The following is a 20,696-nucleotide window of genomic DNA, read 5'->3' on the forward strand; positions in this document are numbered from 1 at the left end:
ATTGTTTACCAAGCTTTGATATTGTGTGATACACAAATTCCACTTATCAGACACCTATGCATATTTAGCATAAACTTCAGGCCTATGACGTTTAACTTGCCACGGTGAAACTTCCATCCATATTGACATCAAACTCTTACTCTCCGTGTCGACACAAAAAATATCCTCACAATACACCTCTTACATTGTATCCCCATATTGTCACAAAAATATTCAGCACTCCCCTTAAAACTGCCCTATAAACTTCGATCCCTATTGGAGAGCGGTTGGAGGATCAGATATTTATTTTTTTCCACCCCCTTCTACACACAGTAGTCCTACCAGGCCCTGACACAGCACAGTTTAAACTCCCGTGCTGACCACTTCCAACACAATCCTTGTTATTGCCAGATAGCTGATCTACCTTGGCAGTTGGAGTTTACCCCCTCCCTACTCCCTTAACCAGCTAACTTTGACTTCTTTATCATCCCTTCTCACTTTATTTTCCTACTTCAATATACCTTTCATCACTGACCACTTGTAGTATTAATAGTTTTACTAATCACTAATGGCACAATCTCAACACTCATCCAAACTGAATTTTCTCAAATGCGTATCTTTAACCACTTTACCACCGGAGGATTTTGCTGTCTTACGTCTGGGCCACTTTTTGCGATTCGGCACTGTGCGAATTTAACTGACAATTGCACGGTCATGCAATGCCATACCCAAACAAAATGTACGTCCTTTTTTTCCCACAAACAGAGCTTTCTTTTGGTGGTATTTGATCACCTGTGCGATTTTTACTTTTTGCGCTATAAACAAAAAATAGCGACAATTTTGAAAAAATAACAATATTTTTCACATATTTTATATGAAATCCCCCCCCCAAAAATATGTAAAAATCTAAATTTTTTAACATTTTTGGCCAATTTGTTTTTTGCTACATATTTTTGGTAAAAAAAATTGCAATAAGCGTATTTTGATTAGTTTGTGCAAAAGTTATTGCATTTACTAACTAAGGGAAAGATTTCTGTCATTTTTGGTGTTTTTTTTTTTTAATGAGTAATGGCGGCGATCTGCGATTTTTTTTGCGGGAATGCGACATTGCGGCAGACAGATCAGACCCTTGACTGACATTTTTGACACTTTTGGGGGTACCAGTGACATTACTGCAGTAATCAGTGCTATAAATATGCACTGTTACTGTAAAAATGACACTGGCAGGGAAGGGGTTAATTTTATTGGAGAGGGAGGGGTTAATGTATGCCTGGTGCTTACTGACATGTGTGGGGGGAGGTGACTGAGTGACACAGGGACAGATCGCAGGTTCAACTATGCTGAACCCTGCAATCTGACCCTGCCTGTCACTTAGGAGATCCGCCCGCTTTGTTTACACAAGCGGGCGGATCTCCACACTCGATTCCCCGACGATCGGGGAAGAGCGGCGGTGATCACCGCCGCTCCTCCCCTGGCTGACTCCCGCTGTGACTGAATACAGCGGGAGCGAGCCTCCGGCGGTGCACGCGCGCCGCTGAGAAAGGGGGGTGTCTGGCGACGTAGGTCTACGTCGCCAGACGATAACGAACCGCTTTGCCGCAGTAGAGCTCTAGTGAGCAGCGGTAAAGTGGTTTTTAAACACCAAAGGTTTACAGTAAGTATTCCAGAGAAGAGATCTCAACTTCTTCTGTATATCCAAAAAACTTAAAGCCGATATTGTCCTTTTACAGGAAACGCATTTCAAGTCAGATAACATCCCTAATTTAACGAATAAACACTATCCAACAGTCTATCATGCAACAAACCCACAAGCAAAAGGTGTTACTGTCCTCATCTCTAAATGCTTACCCATCACTATCTCCGATACCCTGATAGATAAAGATGGCAGGTACTTATTTATCAAAGGCACCGTATGGAACAAACCAATCACTATAGCTAATATATACTCTCCCAACTCAGCACAAGTGACATTCTCCTGAGAAATTGCTACTGCACTATCAGCCTTTCAGTCGGGCATACTACTTCTAGGAGGCGATTTCAACGTACCGCTCAACCCGATTTTGGACACTTCCACCGGCACATCCTCTCTTTCGTTTAAAGCCCTCTGCCAAATTAAAATTCAATTACATGACCTACTCTTACATGACACCTGGAGAACTCTACATCCAAACACAAAGGATTATACTTTTTCTCTCCACCACACAGTCGCTACTCCAGGATTGATTATATATTTCTTTACCAAAAAGACCTATCCTATCTCGACCAGGCAACCATCGAACCCATGTTTCTCTCTGACCACCACCCAATTACTGTTACCATAATTTTCCCCGAACAAACTCACTTTTCTACATCCTGGCGTCTAGACGCATCGCTACTCACTGATCCATCTCATTTAGCCTCCCTCACACAATCCATTTCTGATTATTTCACTCAAAACGACACGCCAGACACAGACCCAATCATACAATGGGAAGCACACAAATGTGTCATAAGAGGAATTTTGTTGCAATTTTCGGCCCAACGTAAATGAGCCAAACAACTACATATCAACTCCCTTCTCACTAAAATAAAAAATCTAGAGAGAATACACAAATTGACTATGGCAAAAACCCATCAATTAGAATTGGAACACACACGAGACCTACTAAGGGAAGAATTGCGGAAAAAGATTAGGAAAAATTACACCCTGTCTCAAAAACACGTTTACCAACATAGTATCAAGAGTGGACGATTATTGGCCAGAGCCCAGCAGACCAAAAAAGCAAATACTATACGCACAATATGCAAACCCTTGTCCATTTCATTAGCTAAATCACTTGACGGCCCACTTAGCGCAGTTGAATTCAAAACAGCCATCTCCCAAATAAAACTCAGGAAAATGTCCTGGCCCCAACGGATTCTCAATTGCCTATTACAAAACCTTTGTTAACCCCTTAGTCGAACCATTCTTAAAAGCCTTCAATAAACTTTCAAACCCAACCACCGAGCCAATCAATCTCTTAGAAGCTTATGTTTCGGTAATACCAAAACCGGATAAAGATCACGAACTAGCCTCCAATCACAGGCCCATCTCGCTTCTCAATAACGATATAAAAATATTCGCAAAAATACTCGCTAACAGAATATTACCCCTTCTTAACAACCTGATATCAACAGATCAGGTAGGATTCCTTCCTGGCAGGGAGTCCAGGGATAATACTATAAAAGCCCTAAATGTCCACTATTGGCTCACTAAAAACAAAATCCCTGGTTTCTTTTTATCACTTGACGCTGAAAAGGTGTTTGATAGGTTGGCTTTCTACAGTCTCCAACAATTCATAATGTCCCTCTATAGTCACCCCACAGCACGAATACGTGTGAATGGCTTCCTATCAAACACCTTTTCCCTCTATCGCCCATTCTATTCGTCCTTACCCTTGAACCCCTACTCAACTGCATAAGGGCCAATGCTAACTTTAAAGGGGTTCCTACAGCCAACAAACAATACAAAATTGCTGCCTTCGCAGATGACATTCTCCTATTCCTAACGGACCCACACATCACACTTCCCATCCCAACCTTCTACAAGATTTTAAACTTTTTCAATATATTTCCAATTTCAAAATCAATTTTGATAAATTGCATGCCCTAAACATCTCATTATCCCCTGAACAGGTCAATTCCTGTTCAAAAAATTTTCCATTTTCCTGGCAACCACGTTCGATAACGTATCTGGGAATCCAACTACCCTCAAAACTTGAGAATCTATATAACGATAATTTCAAACCACTTATTAATAGCATAAAAACCAACCTTGATAACTGGAACAAATCTGATTTTTCTTAGTTTGGCAGAATAGCAATTCTCAAGATGAATGTCTTACCCCGCATACTGTATGTTCTTTCCCAGAGCAACCCCTATGTTCGTATACAACTTTTTGTTTTTAATATTTATTGAGTTTTCACAATAATAACAAGGTAACTGGAACATAAAATACATTTCTGTAGAAAAGAATACAGGAGTTGTTGTTAAAACCGTATATAACTTGGATAACAGTCGGATGGAAATCAAAACGAAAAGAATACAGGAGTTGTTGTTAAAACCGTATATAACTTGGATAACAGTCGGATGGAAATCAAAACATAAGGCAAACAGGAAAATTGGTCATACAGTAACATATCATCAGGAATTGCAAACAACACATCAGTGATATACAGGGGATAGAGGGGTGGGTAGGAGTGAAGAGTAATGACTGTGGGAAATCTTAAGGTGGTACTAAAGAGGGGGTGAAGCAGAATCTGCTCTGCATCCAAGGTTGCCATTTGGTGTAGAAGGTGGAGCTCTTATAAATAGAGTAGGCGTAGGCTTTTTCAAGAGCAAATTGAAGGTTGACTTGTTGTATCACTTCCAAGTGTGAGGGTGGGGACGGTTGTTTCCAACGTCTAGCGATAAGCGTTTTAGCAGCCAGTAGTATGTGAGTCGTCACCACTCTCAGACTAGGAGGGACACTGTCCATACCCAAGAATAACAACGCTAGAGCTGGGTTAGGGGCAGTGATCACGCCAGTAGATTCCGAAATGATCTTACATATCCTCTTCCAATAACTTGTCAGGGTCTTGCAAGACCAGAAAACGTGTATGAGGTTACCTGGTTGGCTGCAGTCACGCCAGCAAAGTGGACTGCTATGAGAATAAAACTTTGACTTTAAAACTCTGTCGAAGAGGAGATAGGTACCATCTGGTAAGGAGCTTTTGAGTTTGTTCCCAGTGAGCCGTACATTGGGAAGCCTTATATGTACTACGTATAGCTATTGACCACTGGTTATCAGAAAAGGATGTCCGGAGATCTTTTTCCCATTTAAGCATGTGATCAGTTTTAGAGAAGGTCAGTTTAGATTGCATAAGGTTATAGAAGATGGAAATGCCCTTCTGAGTCGGTTTTGGAGAGGAGAGGAATTGCCATATTCTGGTAGGCAAGGTCAAGGGAGGGGGGGGGGGGTTATTTAAGCAGAAAACTAGATACACTATTATATGTGTACATGGCTGAGTTTTGAAGTGAGAATTCAGACTGGAGCGACTTAAAACTTTTTAGAGAGTTCTGTGTATATAGTTGGTCAACTGTAAGGATACCGGCTGAGGTCAATTTAGTCAGGTTAGTGTAGGGTAGCAAGATTTCCAGAGTTTCCAGGGGCAGGGACACTGAAGTCCAAGGTGTGGAGGTGACTGAGGAGGCCATAAATATCCGCCAGGCTTTTATAGTAGCCTGTGTAGGGAGAGAAAACGAAAGATAGATGCAAGGGGCGCCACATGTCCGCTAACAGTAGGAGGTATAGACTCTCCGTTTTGGCTAAAGATGACTCCACCATCGTCCAAGGGAGGCAGTGAGATCTCGAGAACCAAGATGGTAGAGACGAAAGTTGCGACGCCAGGTAATAATCCTGGATATCAGGAAGACCCAGACCTCCCACTGTTCTATGTCGAATGGAGTGGGCATAGTTGCATCTGGATGTAATAGAAGAGTCCCACAGTGAGTGGTCGAGCCACATAGTATTGGTCACAAAACCTGATGGCACTATCAGGTTTTGTAACGATTTTAGGAAACTCAACAGTCTATCCAAGTTCGATGCATACCCAATGCCTCGGGTCGACGAACTCGTGGACAGGTTGGGACAGGCCCGCTACATAACAACCCTAGATCTAACGAAAGGCTATTGGCAAATACCCCTAACTGAATCAGCCAAAGAGAAGACTGCCTTTTCCACTCCTGAGGGCTCGTTTCAATACAAGCAGATGCCTTTCGGTCTGCATGGGGCCCCTGCATCCTTCCAGAGAATGATGAACAAAACTTTGAGACCACATCGCTCATACGCAGCTGCTTATTTGGACGATGTGGTCATCTGTAGCCTAGATTGGGACTCGCATCTGCCCCGAGTACAAGCAGTGGTAGATTCCCTTAGGGAAGCAGGTCTCACGGCCAACCCAAAAAAGTGTGCCATAGGCCTGGAGGAGGCCAAATACCTTGGGTATGTTATTGGTCGGGGACTGGTCAAGCCTCAGACCAATAAGATTGAGGCAATTCAAAAGTGGCCCCAACCGGTAAACAAAAAACAAGTTCGGGCCTTCCTAGGCATTACGGGGTATTACTGGCGGTTTATACCTAACTTTGCCACCATTGCCGCCCCTCTGACTGACCTAACGAAGGGTAGAGGGTCGGTCATGGTCAAATGGAATCCTGAAGCGGAGGAGGCGTTTCAGAGGTTAAAGCAGGCCCTTTGTGTACTGCCGGTGCTGGTTACTCCGGACTTCACAAAGGAGTTTGTGGTACAGACTGACGCCTCCGAGGTGGGCCTAGGTGCTGTACTATCCCAGAACAGAGGTGGTGAGGAGCACCCGGTTGTATACCTGAGCCGAAAGCTAAACAAGCATAAAAAAAACTATGCTATTGTTGAGAAGGAATGTCTTGCTATTAAGTGGGCTTTGGACTCCCTGAAGTATGACAAGATGGTTCCTGGCTCTACAGCCGTTCAAATTTACAGTAGAGCATAGGCCGGGCAAGCTCCAAAACAATGCGGATGCCCTCTCCCGCATGCACTGTATGATTGGGTCTATTGCTCAATCGCCGGCGCTTGAGCAGAGGGGGAGGATATGTGACGGTATACGAGGTGAGATAGTAGATAATCGCTATATTTCACCTCGCATACGTTCTGTGGTGAGAGACTGAACCGGAATCCGGCCCGGGTTTTTCCAGCCTCTGTGACAGGTTAGGTTCCGGTCCAGAGATTGTGAGTTACCTGAGTCCATGCTCAGGTGGACTTTAAATTAACAGGAAAAGAGCACAGAAATGCTCTGGCCTGGGACTCAGAAGGGAATCTGAGAGAGGAGCTCTGTTTGGACTTTCAAAAGAACAGGTTTGCTTTACTATGTGTTTTTGTGGGTGATGGGGACCAGCCCCACACTGTATAGTGAGGAAAACCGTTGTTTAGTTTAGCGCCGGACGGCAAGGATTTATTTTATTGTTTTGTTGTTTTTGTATATTTGCAAACCTCTGCTGAAATAAAGCTGGCAATCCACCAGACTTTAAAGAAACTACCTGCATGCTGGCCTTACTTTCCTGTGAAAGGTGATCCCTGTGAGCTAATCTCCCACACTATATATATATATATATATATATATATATATATATATATATATAGACAATTGAGTATATATTAGGCCATTGAGTATCTATCGGTCAGTTCAGTATAGAGCATACATTTATATCTATATATGTATGTGTGTATATATATATATATATATATATATATATAGCACAATTGAGTATATATTAGGCCATTGAAATATATATATATATATATATATATATATATATATACACATATACATAGTATAGTGAGGTCTTTGTCTAGAATTGACACCTGATTAGATGATATTTGGGGGAAGTGAACTTCAGAAAGATACATGGCTATCTCATCCTCACTGTACGTCAGGGTGATATCATACATATTGGTATAAAAGGCATGAAAACGCCCCAGAATGTCAGGACTCAAACTTTTAGTGATCACAGAACTAATAGTTTGCTGTTTGGCCATATGTGCCAACAGCTGGCTAGATTGGTTGCCATATTCAAAGTATTTTTGTTGGGCATAAAAGGCTTTATGTTTGGCCTGCAATGACATATAAGATGAGTATTTACGGGAGAGTTGTTCCCAGGGTACCCGGTTAGCAACTGAGGGTGATCTCAGGAAACTTTCTTCTGCCTCTTAAAATATTTTAACTAGTTCCTCTTCCTCTTGCCGGGAGGATTTCTTGATGTAGGAGATGGTTGAACTAAGGGCTCCCCTCAAAAAAGCTTTAAGGGTGTCCCAGAAGATCAAGTCTCTTCTAGTACCATGTGGCTTTAGGAAGACCCGCAATTGATCTGGAATCCTATCATTGGACCATATCAAGGACAACCAAAAAGGCTACGCCCTCCACGTTCCACGCAGCCCAGTGGATCCTGTACTTATGTTGACCAGTAGTGGCGAGTGAACTGAAACTCCTCTAGGGAGGTATCGAATATCATCTAGCTTAGTTAAGATTTTGTCATTACCCAGAGCCAAATCTATTCGAGATAAGGTTCCTCTGCTAGGGATTGACCATGAGAAAGCCCTGGTGTCAGGATTAGTGTTCCTCCAGAGATACCTCCAGCCAAATTCAGCGATAAGCAACTGGAATGCTGTAGGAGTCGGCGGGTGGGACACCAATGGATCACCCTGTCGATCCAAAACTGGATCCAAAAGAAGATTGAAGTCTCTAAGACACAACATATATGCTTCCAGGTATAATGCATCAAATACCATGGCCTCTTTAATCACTTGTAGATTACTTGTAGATTATATATACCCAAAATGACAAAAGGCAGGGCATGGAACTGAGCTCTAATAAACACATATCTCCCCTGAGTATCAGTTTTAACCTGAATGCATTCCCATTGCACCAATCTATAAACCATTACTGTGACCCCATGGGTCCACCATTGTATCCATGGCTTATTGAGGTATTCCAGGTTTTCGGACATTAAGTGTGTCTCCTGTAAGCACATAAGGTGAGCATTGGTTCTTAATATGCTAGTGAATACCTGGGATCTCTTATAAGGAGTACCTAGACCCCACACTTTCCATGAAATTGTGTTACTAACCTCAGCCATTACCTCAGCCATTATCTAGAGAAACTAGAATGTGTAGTGGCTCCAAGGAGCCCCTCATTGGCAAAAGCATCCATGTGGTTGTTAAACATTTTACCCTGCATATGTACCTTGTAACCAAGTAAATGATGGTCCCATAAAACCGGACCATCTCCAAACTATTTACAGTATTAGTTCCTATGATATATAACCTTATGTGCAAAATAACATATTTCAACGGGGCATTGCCCACCCATTGCAGGCACATATGCGTGGGTAATATGTTAGCCAACCACCTGCCAAGCTCCCTTGAGCAGGGGGGTAGAATAGGAAAAGATTAAGCATAATGATTGCATAGATTCAGTCCTGTGCTTTCCGGTAAATGGTTCAGCATGAGAGGATCATAATGAAATTGAGGTGGGGAGAGCGAGAGGGACCTGCAACAGTCTCCCTAACAGTATAAAATCAGCAATTAAGACATTAAGTCATGCGAAAACACATGAAACCAAAACCTGCAGCTGAGAAAGCATAGAGTCACAAAAAGTCCAGTAGATGGCAGTGTCCATCCACAGTATTCATTCAGTTGTGTTATATCTGCAGAGATAAAATAGATGAGGCAAACAGAAGAGGTAGGAGAAGTCCATAGTTACATAGTTACATAGTTAGTGAGCGCGAAAAAAGACATCAGTCCATCCAGTTCAACCTATGATGTGTGTGTGTGTTTGCTTTTAACCGTACATTGTATACCTCTGTATGTTGTGGTCTCTAAGGTGCCCATCTAATAGTTTTTTGAAACTATCAATGCTCCCTGCTGATACGACTGCTTGTGGAAGAGAATTCCACATCCTTACCGCTCTTACAGTGAAGAAACCCTTACGCACTTTAAGGTTAAACGGCCTTTCCTCTAGTTTTAGTGAGTGGCCACGTGTCTTATTGTATCTCCTTTCTCTGAATAGTTTGTTCCTTATGCTAGGGTCGCCAGTACAGTATTTGTACATTGATATCATATCCCCCCTCAATCGTCTCTTCTCCAGAGAGAATAGGTTCAGTAATTGTAGGCTTTCCTCATAGCTGATGTCCTCCATTCCCCTAATTATTTTTGTTGCCCTTCTCTGGACTCTTTCCAGTTCCAGCACATCCTTCCTGAGAACCGGTGCCCAGAACTGGACAGCATACTCCATATGTGGCCGGACCAGAGTCTTGTAGAGCGGGAGAATAATCTCTTTATTTCTGGAGTGAATCCCCTTTTTTATACATCCCAGTATTCTGTTGGCTTTGCTTGCAGCGGCCTGGCATTGCATGTCACTGCCAAGCCTGTTGTCTACCAGTACCCCCAAGTCCTTTTCCATCCTAGACTCACCCAGAGGTTCCCCCCCCCCCCTAGTGAGTAGCTTGCTTTCTGGTTTCTGGCCCCCAAGTGCATTACTTTACATTTTTCAACATTAAACCTCATCTGCAATGTGGTTGCCCACCCCGTTATTTTGTTCAGGTCCGCTTGTAAGGTTTCCACATCCTGCATAGAAGATATTGGCAAGCCTAGTTTAGTATCATCTGCAAATACTGAGATTGTACTAGATATCCCCTCCTCTAGATCATTTATGAATAAATTAATCAGGATTGGTCCCAGGACAGAACCCTGGGGGACCCCACTTTCCACACCCGCCCAATCCGAGTACTCCCCATTAATCATCACCCTCTGGACTCTCCCCTGGAGCCAGTTTTCTATCCAGGTAATCACCTTATGGTCCATACCTACCTTCCTTCGTTTGTACACTAAGCGTTTGTGGGGAACGGTGTCAAAGGCCTTCGCAAAGTCCAGATACACCACATCCACAGGCTTTCCTTTATCTAGGTGGCAGCTCACTTCATCATAGAAGGTTAATAGATTGGTTTGTCAAGAAAGATTTTTCATGAATCCATGCTGATTACTACTAATATTACAGTTTTCATTACTAAAGTCTTGTATGTGGTCCCTTAACATCCCCTCCAAAATCTTGCAGACTACTGATGTTAGGCTGACCGGCCTATAGTTACCCGGGATATATCTCGGCCCCTTTTTAAATATTGGTACCACGTTGGCTTTTTTCCAATCAGCTGGCACCATACCCGTCTGTAAACTATCCTTAAAGATCAAGAATACTGGTCTGGCAATCACCTGGCTGAGCTCTTTAAGAACCCTCGGGTGCAAGCCACCCGGTCCCGGTGATTTATTTATGTTAAGTTTCTCTAGTTTAGTTTTAAGTCTATCTTCTGTTAGCCATGGCGGCACTTTCTGAGGTGTGTTGTTTAGTTCTGCCTTACAAGCTAGGTTTGTGTAGCCCCCCGATTCTTTTGTGAAGACTGAAGAGAAGAAATTATTTAACACTTCCGCCTTTTCTCTGTCCTCAGTGGCCATATTTCCTTTTTCATCTTTTATGGGGCCAATATGTTCTGGCCTCGCTTTCTTACTGTTTATATACTTAAAGAATTTCTTGGGGTTCTTTTTACTCTCCTCCGCTATATGTCTCTCGTGTTCTATTTTAGCCGCCCTGATTTTGTCTTTACATTTCTTATTACACTCTTTGTAATGCCTAAATGCTGCCAATGACCCCTCAGTCTTGTATTTTTTGAAGGCTTTTTCTTTAGCACTAATATGCATTTTTATGTTGGAGTTTAGCCACCCAGGGTTTAGTTTTGCTCTTTTAAATTTATTTCCCTTTGGAATTCACTGGCCAATCCCCTTGTTAAGTATGCTCTTGAAGCACTCCCATTTTTCCTCCGTGTTCTTTGTTCCCAGGGTTCTATCCCATTTGATATTTTCTAGCAGCAAGTGCAGTTTTGGGAAATTGGCTCTTTTGAAATTCAGTGTCCTTATATTACCCTTGTGCTTCCTATTACTGTAATTAATACTGAAACTTATTGACCTATGGTCACTGTTTCCTAAGTTGCCCCGTATTTCTATATCCGTGAGCAGGTCTGTATTGTTGGTAATCAGTAGGTCAAGTACCGCATTGTTTCTTGTCGGTGCATTCACCATCTGACCTATGAAATTGTCCTGCAAAACATTTAGGAACTGCCTAGCCTTGGCTGAGTGTGCGGTTCCTTATGCCCAGTCTATATCAGGATAATTAAAGTCCCCCATTATAATGACATTTCCCATCCTTGCTGCCAATCCTATCTGTAAAATGAGGTCCGCCTCCCCCTCCTCCCTCTGGTTGGGGGGCCTATAGCATACGCCCAATATTACCTTCCCCACCGTGCCTTCCCTTTGAAGCTCTACCCATAGGGATTCTGCCTCGTCCATAGCTCCATTATTAATATCATCCCTCATATTTTCCTGTATACTGTTCTTAATATACAGACATACCCCTCCCCCTTTTTTACCTTCTCTTTCTCTGCGATAAAGGGAATACCCCTGAATGGTCGCCATCCAGTCATGAGAGCTGTCAAACCAAGTCTCTGTTATCCCCACAAAATCTAAGTCCTCCTCAAACATCAGTAGCTCCAGCTCTCCCATCTTGTTGGCCAGGCTTATGGCATTGGTATACAAACCTCTTAATTTTGACCGGTTACATATATCCTCATTTGATGTTTTTAGGCTGCTCTCTTGATTTTTCCCCATACCCACCCTGGGTTTAGGAGCTCCTAACACCCTACCGCTAATGTCACCATTTCTGCCCTCTGAATCTTGCTTTCCACTGGCTAGTTCTACATCTGTACCCTCCCCCTCGTCACCTAGTTTAAAAGCCCCTCTAACTTATCGGCCATCCTCTCACCCAGTACGGCTGCACCCTCCCCATTTAGGTGCAATCCGTCCCTACCAAAGAGCCGGTGGCCGACTGAGAAGTCGGCCCAGTTCTCCAGGAACCCGAAACCCTCCTTACTACACCAGCTCCTCAGCCACTTGTTAACTTCCCTAGTCTCCCGCTGCCTCTCTGGTGTGGCTCGAGGTACAGGTAGTATTTCAGAAAATACTACCTTGGAGGTCCTACTCCTCAACTTAGCTCCTAAGTCCCTGAAATCGTTTAGGACTCTCCATCTTCCTCTGCCTATGTCATTGGTACCCACGTGTACCATGACAGCTGGGTCTTCCCCAGCCCCACCCAATAATCTGTCCACCCGATCTGCGATGTGCCGAACCTGAGCGCCCGGCAAACAACAGACTGTTCGGCGCACACGGTCTTTGGGACAGATTACACTGTCTGTCCTTCTAATAATTGAGTCCCCTACCACCAGCACCTGCCTTTCCTTTCCCTTTCTCCCGGCCTCACTGGAGGAGTTCTTCCCCTGGCAGCTAGGGGCGTCGCTCTGCTCCAGCAATGCTGGTCCCTGACTGGTTTCCTCAACATCACACAACGGGGCGTATCTATTGGGGTGCTCCAGCCCAGGGATCAGCCTCCTTGCCTTGTCCCCTTCTACCCCTCCTAACTGTCACCCCTCTACTCTGCTCTGAATCCTGCACCTCCAATACTCCGCCCACCTCTGTGCAGGCCCCTGCCTGCACCTGACGGGTATGATCCTGGCTCTCCTCCGGTATGGACATTCGTCTCAGTGTTGCCAGCTGCTTCCCTAGATTCAGGACCTAAGCTTCCAGGGAAGCAACTTGCTTACATTTTGCGCATTTGTATACGCCCTCGATCGCATGACCGAGGAACGCATACATATCACAAGATGTACACCGAGTCGCATCTCCACACCCGCCGGGCATTGTACCTACTAATCTAATCTAATGGGGATTCAGTGATTTAAGTCTATCCTATGTGGCTATTTCCTGGCTTCCTAACTCTACCTTCTCACCCTCTGGTACTCCGCTACCCTCACTTGACACTCAGTTGCACAACACTCACAATCTCACAGCCCGGTGAGTCGCACAACACTCCCAGTCGCACCACCCGGTCAGTCGCACAACACTCACAGTCGCACAACACTCACAGACACACAGCCCGGTCAGTCGCACAACTCACAGACACACAGCCCGGTCAGTCGCACAGGTAGTAATAGGTACTCACAGGCCCTCAGGTAGTAATAGGTACTCCCAGACACTCAGGTAGTAACAGGTACTCCCAGACACTCAGGTAGTAATAGTTCCAACTTCCAAATATTTATCCTGTTCCTCTTTGCACAAAGGAGCAGATACCAGTCCTGCTAATGGGTTAAGGACCTTCCATGGCCCTGTCCAGCTCTCCTAGAGTACCTACCTGTCTCCTTGAATCTCCTCCATGCTATTGACTGTGCTGGGGGGGACACAGCAATACCTTCTGGCAATGGTCAATCGTATTGATGTGCCATCATGAAGGAGTTGGACTGCCTGTGCAACCTCTATAGGGTCCAGGTATTGCCTCATGCTACCAGTAGTTAAAATGACCCTAGCCAAATGCAAAACTAGTAAAAAGTTACATAGTTAGTGAGGCTGGAAAAAAAACACCAGTTCGACCATCCAGTTCAACCTATGATGAGTGAAAGTCCGTAAAAGATAAGTAGGGAAGTAAATGCCAGTGGACTCTACCTGTAAAACCATTCCTGTTTTGTGGGTTACTCATTGTTGCCAATCTAGTGCACCTGTTGTTAATTTCATCAACACCAAAGAAGATGAAACTGATTAACAACCCCCTCTGCTACTTACCGGCCAGATCAACATCCCAGGTGTTTAATTGACTTGATACTTTACTCTGATTAAAAAGTGTTTCTTTATTTTTTTGAGCAGTGTATATATGACAGCAGCCCCTTTAAGTGTGAGACACACTACAATATATCCATAAAAAAAGTTAGGCGCTATTCCTATGTATTAATACTTGTACACCAAGTCTTGTGATCAAGGCGTTACACAACCCTTTTGAAACATAATCAATATTGCTACAGACATATAAACAGAAAACAAAAAATCAAATAATATCAAATGATAAGTGAATATCAGTTAATACTGCATTCATGCAAACAAGTGCTACAACAAATGTAGAAAACTATAAAAATGATTTCAAATAAAAGTGCTTAAATGTGTCCAAAAACAGTTCTGTTCAAACTAAAAGTCCACTGTGAAATCAGTTAATCTTTAAAGACCATCCACCATGTAGTGTAGCAAGTATTTCTGTAAAAGATAAAAAAAAGTGCTCTTCTTCAAAAAACAAATGAGTGCTCAACCATGTGGATAACATATATGACCTTACCAGAGCCCCAAGGTCACTGGGACCAAACAAGCTTTTTATTAAACCATTAAGATTGGATTTGTTCATCTGAGTTCTTTCACCACAGGTTACACGCTTCTCCAGTAATGGTGTTCTCCCATCAGGCAGATAGCCCCAAGCATTAGAGAATGAACGAAAAGCAAAATAATCGTGCAATACCATTTAATAATACATTACTACATACAATAATACATATAATTACATTATATTACATAAAATCTGCTTACAATAAAATGTGCCCAGACTGACATCAGCTCAATCAGCCTGTACAATGCTTCTGGTGATCCAAATATCCCCTCGAGATACTGTTCACCCCGAGTTTATCCATGATGTCAGGCAGCAACCAGATCTCTATGCATTAGGCCTAATGGGCATCATCAGGAAAAACGGATTTCACCATAGTGACAGACTAGTGTCACTATGGTAACACTGTACTGAGGTGGCTAGTGCTCAAAGACGCTGGCTGGCTGCGCTGGTGGGTGTATTACTCTGATAATGCTACTGTGATTCTCTGTTAGTACTCTGGAGAGGAGCGGTGAGCGGGGAAGGTGCAGGCTGAGTTCTCTGCCTCTTCTGTACACTGTACAGTGCTATCTGACTACTGTAGCACAGGAGCCAACAGGAGATGGAGGATCACTCAGATCAGGCTGTGGCTCCCCTGAGGACTCCTCATGGCACCCTGGTTGAGAAACACTGCTCTAGAGGATGCATGCAAGCAGAGCGAAAGGAAGTAAATGGACTTCTGCCCTCAGAAGCAAGACATCTGTCTGTTTATGTACATTGGCTGGATGCCAATCGGTTAAAGCCACCAAACAGTTTCTACTTAGATTTCAATCACCAAATATATAGATGGGAGGTGCTGGTCCAGTCACTATGTTAAGTTTGTCTTAAGTGAAAGTCTATGGAAAGAAAAATACAACATATCTTGCTCCAATTTTTGCTTTTTTACTGCCAAGTGGTTATTTTTGCATTTCAGAACCATGCCACAAATGCATTGTAAGCCTTGGATCATGTCTTGGAGATGCTTAAGGTGCATGGTTCTGCAAAACAATCATAATCAAGTATGGTATTTTCATCCACTGCTTTTCTATGCCTATCAAACTCAACATGTTGTGTTAAAAAATTGCTACGCAAAGATGCAGAGTATAGCAGTCCGAGGCAATATGTACTCACATGAGTGGCACCATGTCAACTTGTAGGTAGGGATCAGGTATTTTTTTTTTACCTTTTTACATAGTTGCATAGTTTGTGAGGTTGAAAAAAGACATCAGTCCATCCAGTTCAACCTATGATGTGTGTGTGTTTTCTGTTAACCATACATTGTATACCCCTTTATGTTGTGGTCTTTAAGGTGCCCATCTAATAGTTTTTGAAACTATCGATGCTCTCTGCTGATACCACTGCTTGTGGAAGAGAATGCCACATCCTTACTGCTCTGACAGTAAAGAACCCCTTACGTGTTTTAAGGCTAAACCGTTTTTTCCTCTAATTTTAGTGAGTGGCCACGCATCTTATTGTATTCCCTTTCTCTGAAAAGTTTGTTCCTTATGCTAGGGTCATCACCAGTACAGTATTTGTACATTTATATCATATCCCCTCTCAAGCGTCTCTTCTCCAGAGAGAATAAGTTCAATGCTTTTAGTCTTTCCTCATAGCTGATGTCCTCCATTCCCCTAATTATTTTTGTTGCCCTTCTCTGGACTCTCTCCAGTTCCAGCACATCCTTTCTGAGGACCGGTGCCCAGAACTGGACGGAATACTCCAGATGTGGCCGGACCAGAGTCTTCTAGAGTGGAAGAATAATCTCTTTATTTCTGTAGTGCATCCCCTTTTTTATACATGCCAGTATTTTGTTATTTTGGCTTTGCTTGCAGCGGCTTGGCATTGCATGCCACTGCCAAGCCTGTTGTCCACCAGTACCCCCAGGTCCTTTTCCACCTTAGATTCACCCAGAGGTCCCCCCCCCCCTAGTGAGTAGCTTGCTTTCGTATTTCTGACATCCAAGTGCATTACTTTACATTTTTCAAAATGAAACCTCATCTGCCATGTAGTTGCCTACCCCATTATTTTGTTCACGTCTGCTTGTAAGGTTTCCACATCCTGCACAGAAGATATTGGCATGCTTAGTTTAGTATCATCCGCAAATACAGAGATTGTGCTAGATATCCCCTCCTCTAGATCGTTTAGGAATAAATTAAACAGGATTGGCCCCAGGACAGAACCTTGGGGGACCCCACTTTCCACACCCACCCCAAACCGAATACTCCTCATTTATCACCACCCTCTGGACTCTCCCCTGGAGCCAGTTCTCTATCCAGGTACTCACCCTATGGTCCATACCTACGTACCTTAGTTTGTACAGTAAGCCAGCCCTCAAATTTTCCACTCGCCTGCTCGCATTTTGCGAGTGGAAAATTATGTAGGGCGAGCTCCGGGAGCGAGAGGAGATGAAAGCCGTCCACCTGACGGACTGAATAATGTCAGAGCGCGGATCATCCAACTGTAACAGCTTTAATTGTAATTGCCGGGCGCTCGCTGACACACACAGTCCCGCCTCCTAGCCCGGCTTCTTTGATGGACAGAACACCTGGCCAACCAGGACGTGTGACGTCTATAAAAGAAGGCGGGCTAGGAGGCGGGACTGTGTGTGTCACCGAGCGCCCGGCAATTACAAGCTGTTACAGTTGGATGATCCGCGCTCTGACACTATCCGGCCAGAAGTGGCATACCAATGGGGTTTATCTTCATGCTACACCGGTACTCGCGCCGATCATCTCTTCCCGTTAAGGCAGCTTGCTCCCTCCGTCTGTGCTGCGCTGTTCCCGGGGGCTGGAAGAAGGTGAGTGCCCAAGGATTGAGCAGCCTCCCTGTGGGGCGGCTGCATATAGAGGAATTGATTGCTGGGCTGGATGCCTGATTCTCCTCTCTGCAGGCATTCAGCGCTTGCAGGAGGAATATGCAAAGATCAACTCCTCTATATGCAGCCGCCCCATCCCCCTCCTATCCAACTTCTTTTTTTTTTTTAATGGCCCCCCTAGTGCTGTACAGCCCCCCCCCTCTCCAGCCCCTTAGTGCTCTTTAGCCCCCCCAGTGCTCTTCAGCCCGCCCAGTGCTCTTCAGCTCCCCCCCTCCAGCCCCCCCAGTGCTCTTCAGCCCCCCCAGTGCTCTTCAGCTCCCCCCCCCAGTGCTCTTCAGCCCCCCATCCAGCCCTCCCCAGTGCTCTTCAGCCCCCCCTCCAGCCCCTCCCCAGTGCTCTTCAGCCCCCCCTCCAGCCCCTCCCCAGTGCTCTTCAGCCCCCGCCCTCAAGACCCTTGATGGGCACTGATGAGGCTGCACTGATGGGCACTGAAAACGTTGTTGTTAATATTTATTTTTGTAACTTCTGCATTAATGCAAAAACATTTAACAGTGTAATTTTATGAGATAATTTATGAGGGCGTGTTTAGGGGCAGAATTGGGGGCGGGGCAGGGTAGGAGTTGGGTGGGGCAACCAGTGGCGAGTAAACCTTAAGGCCTGGCTAGTAGCTCAGGACTTTAAATTTTGAGCCCTGCGGTAAGCGTTTGTGGGAGACTGTGTCAAATGCCTTTGCAAAGTCCAGATACACTGACCACCCACGTGAAAGGAGTCTAAAGGATTTGTATGGATAATGGCCAACCTATTTTGAATAATAAGGCTGAGTTTACACTGCTGTGATCAGATTGTGAGCTGACTTTTAGTGTACTTATGTGATGCAACTCGGATGCTACTTGTATGCTACTTGGTTGTTGTTTGCATATTCTGTGGGGATGGAATAGCACCATAGTAGCACAGGACACTTTTCCAAAATGCACTGCATTGATATGAACAGGCACTGTGGTGAGATTCTGTGTGACTTAGGGTCGCATCTGAAAGACCACTAGTGTGAACCAGGACTAACTGATGCATGTATATGTGTTTAAACACAAAAAATTCCATTCGATAATAGCCTTTTTATAATTTCTGTGCAGTTACAATGCCCGGATGTATTATGAGAGGATTCCTGAGCTCAGACAGGTGATTGATCAGCTTAATTCAGGATACTTCTCCCCCAAACAGCCTGACCTCTTCAAGGACATCGTCAACATGCTGATGAATCATGACAGGTAACAATTCTCCTTGCTTCCCGCCTTTCCTTTCCTAATTTTAATTTCTTCCTGTATTTTTCCAGCTCACCATATTTTTTTATCTCTGTTATTTCTCCATTCTTTGTCACTGCCTAACAATTACTATTTAATTTTTTTCAGGTTCAAAGTATTTGCAGATTATGAAGATTATATCAGATGTCAGGATTCTGTCAGTGCTCTTTACAAGGTGAATTGTCATAGCACAGGCTGACACAATGATATGCATAGCATAGGATATAGCAGTTTGTTTCTTCTTGACAAGGATTATAATCCCCCTGCAGAAAAATTATGATTTCTATGAGACTTTTGACTTTGCATGTAGACGCAATAGAAAACACAATATGACACTGACTTTTTTTTATATTTTTGGTTCAAGTGTTACTAAACCCACAAAAGTAAAGTCAGTCTGTATATGGAGTAAAGTATGCTTGTTACACTCACTGTGTAACCTAAGGGGTTAATCCTCTGCATTGTGTATAAAGGGTGTTTAATCCTGTCTTCGCTAATCCTCCCCTTATTTAACTGTCCCCAATTAATCTGCTGATCGTACAGAGCCTTGAGGGCACTCTGCACATGCTCAGTTTGGTGTGAATTGTTAGAGAGTTTTTTTTTTCTTGGGAGGGTGCATGATCACAGCACAGGGCCAATCAACACTTTCCAGACAGAAGGTCAGGAGCCCTGCAGCCTCATAGGACCGTCAAAGTAGAAAAACTCCTCTTACAAGCTTTAACCAGACACTCTTGGAAGTCATAAGACTCCTATATATTGCTGATGAAATAGGGTATTTAGCAGTTTAAATTAACTAAAATAATTGCATTTCCATGTTCTGTTTACTGTGGGAGACCAGATATAGTGAATGCAGGGTCCTGTGTTTAGTAACACTTTAAATCCAATTAATTGTTTTATTCAGTTTGGTAACCACTTTCTAACCTTAACCTTTTTTTCATAATCTTTCTTCTCTTATATAGAATCCAAAAGAGTGGACTCGCAAGGTAATCCATAATATAGCAGGAGCTGGGAAGTTTTCCAGTGATCGGACCATTGCTCAGTATGCTCGTGAAATATGGGGGATGGAACCCAGCACCTTGAAAATCCCTCCACCCGATGTTCCACGAGAATGACTTCTTCCATGCTTGGTTAAGAATGTTCTGCAGAGCCATGCACCTCCAGCATCTACAGGATGTGATCTAAGGCTCACAATGTGTGAAGATTCCAGACCTCATTCTTATACTATCCCAAATGTCCATGCATTGCACTTCTTCCCCCACAATGCATTAGTCCCCATTCCTCCACTATGAAGAAAGCACAAGAACAAATAATATTCCCTGTTTAATGGAAGGTTACAATCTTAATCTTCAACCCTCTTCCATTTAAAAAAGTGTTATCATAATTATTCTGTATTAATAACTATTAATGCCTGACGGTTGCAAACACTAAAAAAATCATTCTTCATTTTTTCCACATTTGGTTGTCATGCATGTGTACAGTATTACCTTAGCCCCTGAGTCCTCAGGGACCATTAGTAGTAGGTCATGCCTTCCAAGTCTACGTGAAGAAGCACAGGTGGAGCAGAAGTGATTTGTTTCATTCACTGAAATTGTATCTGACTGTAACAGACGTGATGTGCCTGCCATCAGCATGTAAACTTCCATCACATCTGTATAAAGGTCTACTACTAGTGGATTTTAAAGGAATACTTACCATAGAGATAAAAATTCTAAAAACTACCCTCTTCACCTGTTAATTTCAGAAGATAAATGGAAAACATGCACT

General features: G+C 43.6%; 1 protein-coding gene across 1 annotated transcript in view; it reads left to right on the top strand.

Annotated features, from left to right (window-relative positions):
* PYGM (glycogen phosphorylase, muscle associated) overlaps positions 1-20,475 on the top strand; it is a 982,083-nt gene extending 961,608 nt beyond the window's left edge. The window contains exons 18-20 of the mRNA XM_082270768.1: positions 18,768-18,902; positions 19,044-19,110; positions 19,892-20,475. Of these exons, the coding sequence (XP_082126894.1) occupies positions 18,768-18,902; positions 19,044-19,110; positions 19,892-20,044 (355 nt within the window). The 3' untranslated portion in view covers positions 20,045-20,475. The remainder of the gene's footprint in view (positions 1-18,767; positions 18,903-19,043; positions 19,111-19,891) is intronic.
* The last annotated feature ends 221 nt before the right edge of the window (positions 20,476-20,696 follow it).

Source organism: Pelophylax lessonae, assembly GCF_965119305.1.
Source record: "Pelophylax lessonae genome assembly, chromosome: 10".
NCBI lineage: Eukaryota > Metazoa > Chordata > Amphibia > Anura > Ranidae > Pelophylax > Pelophylax lessonae.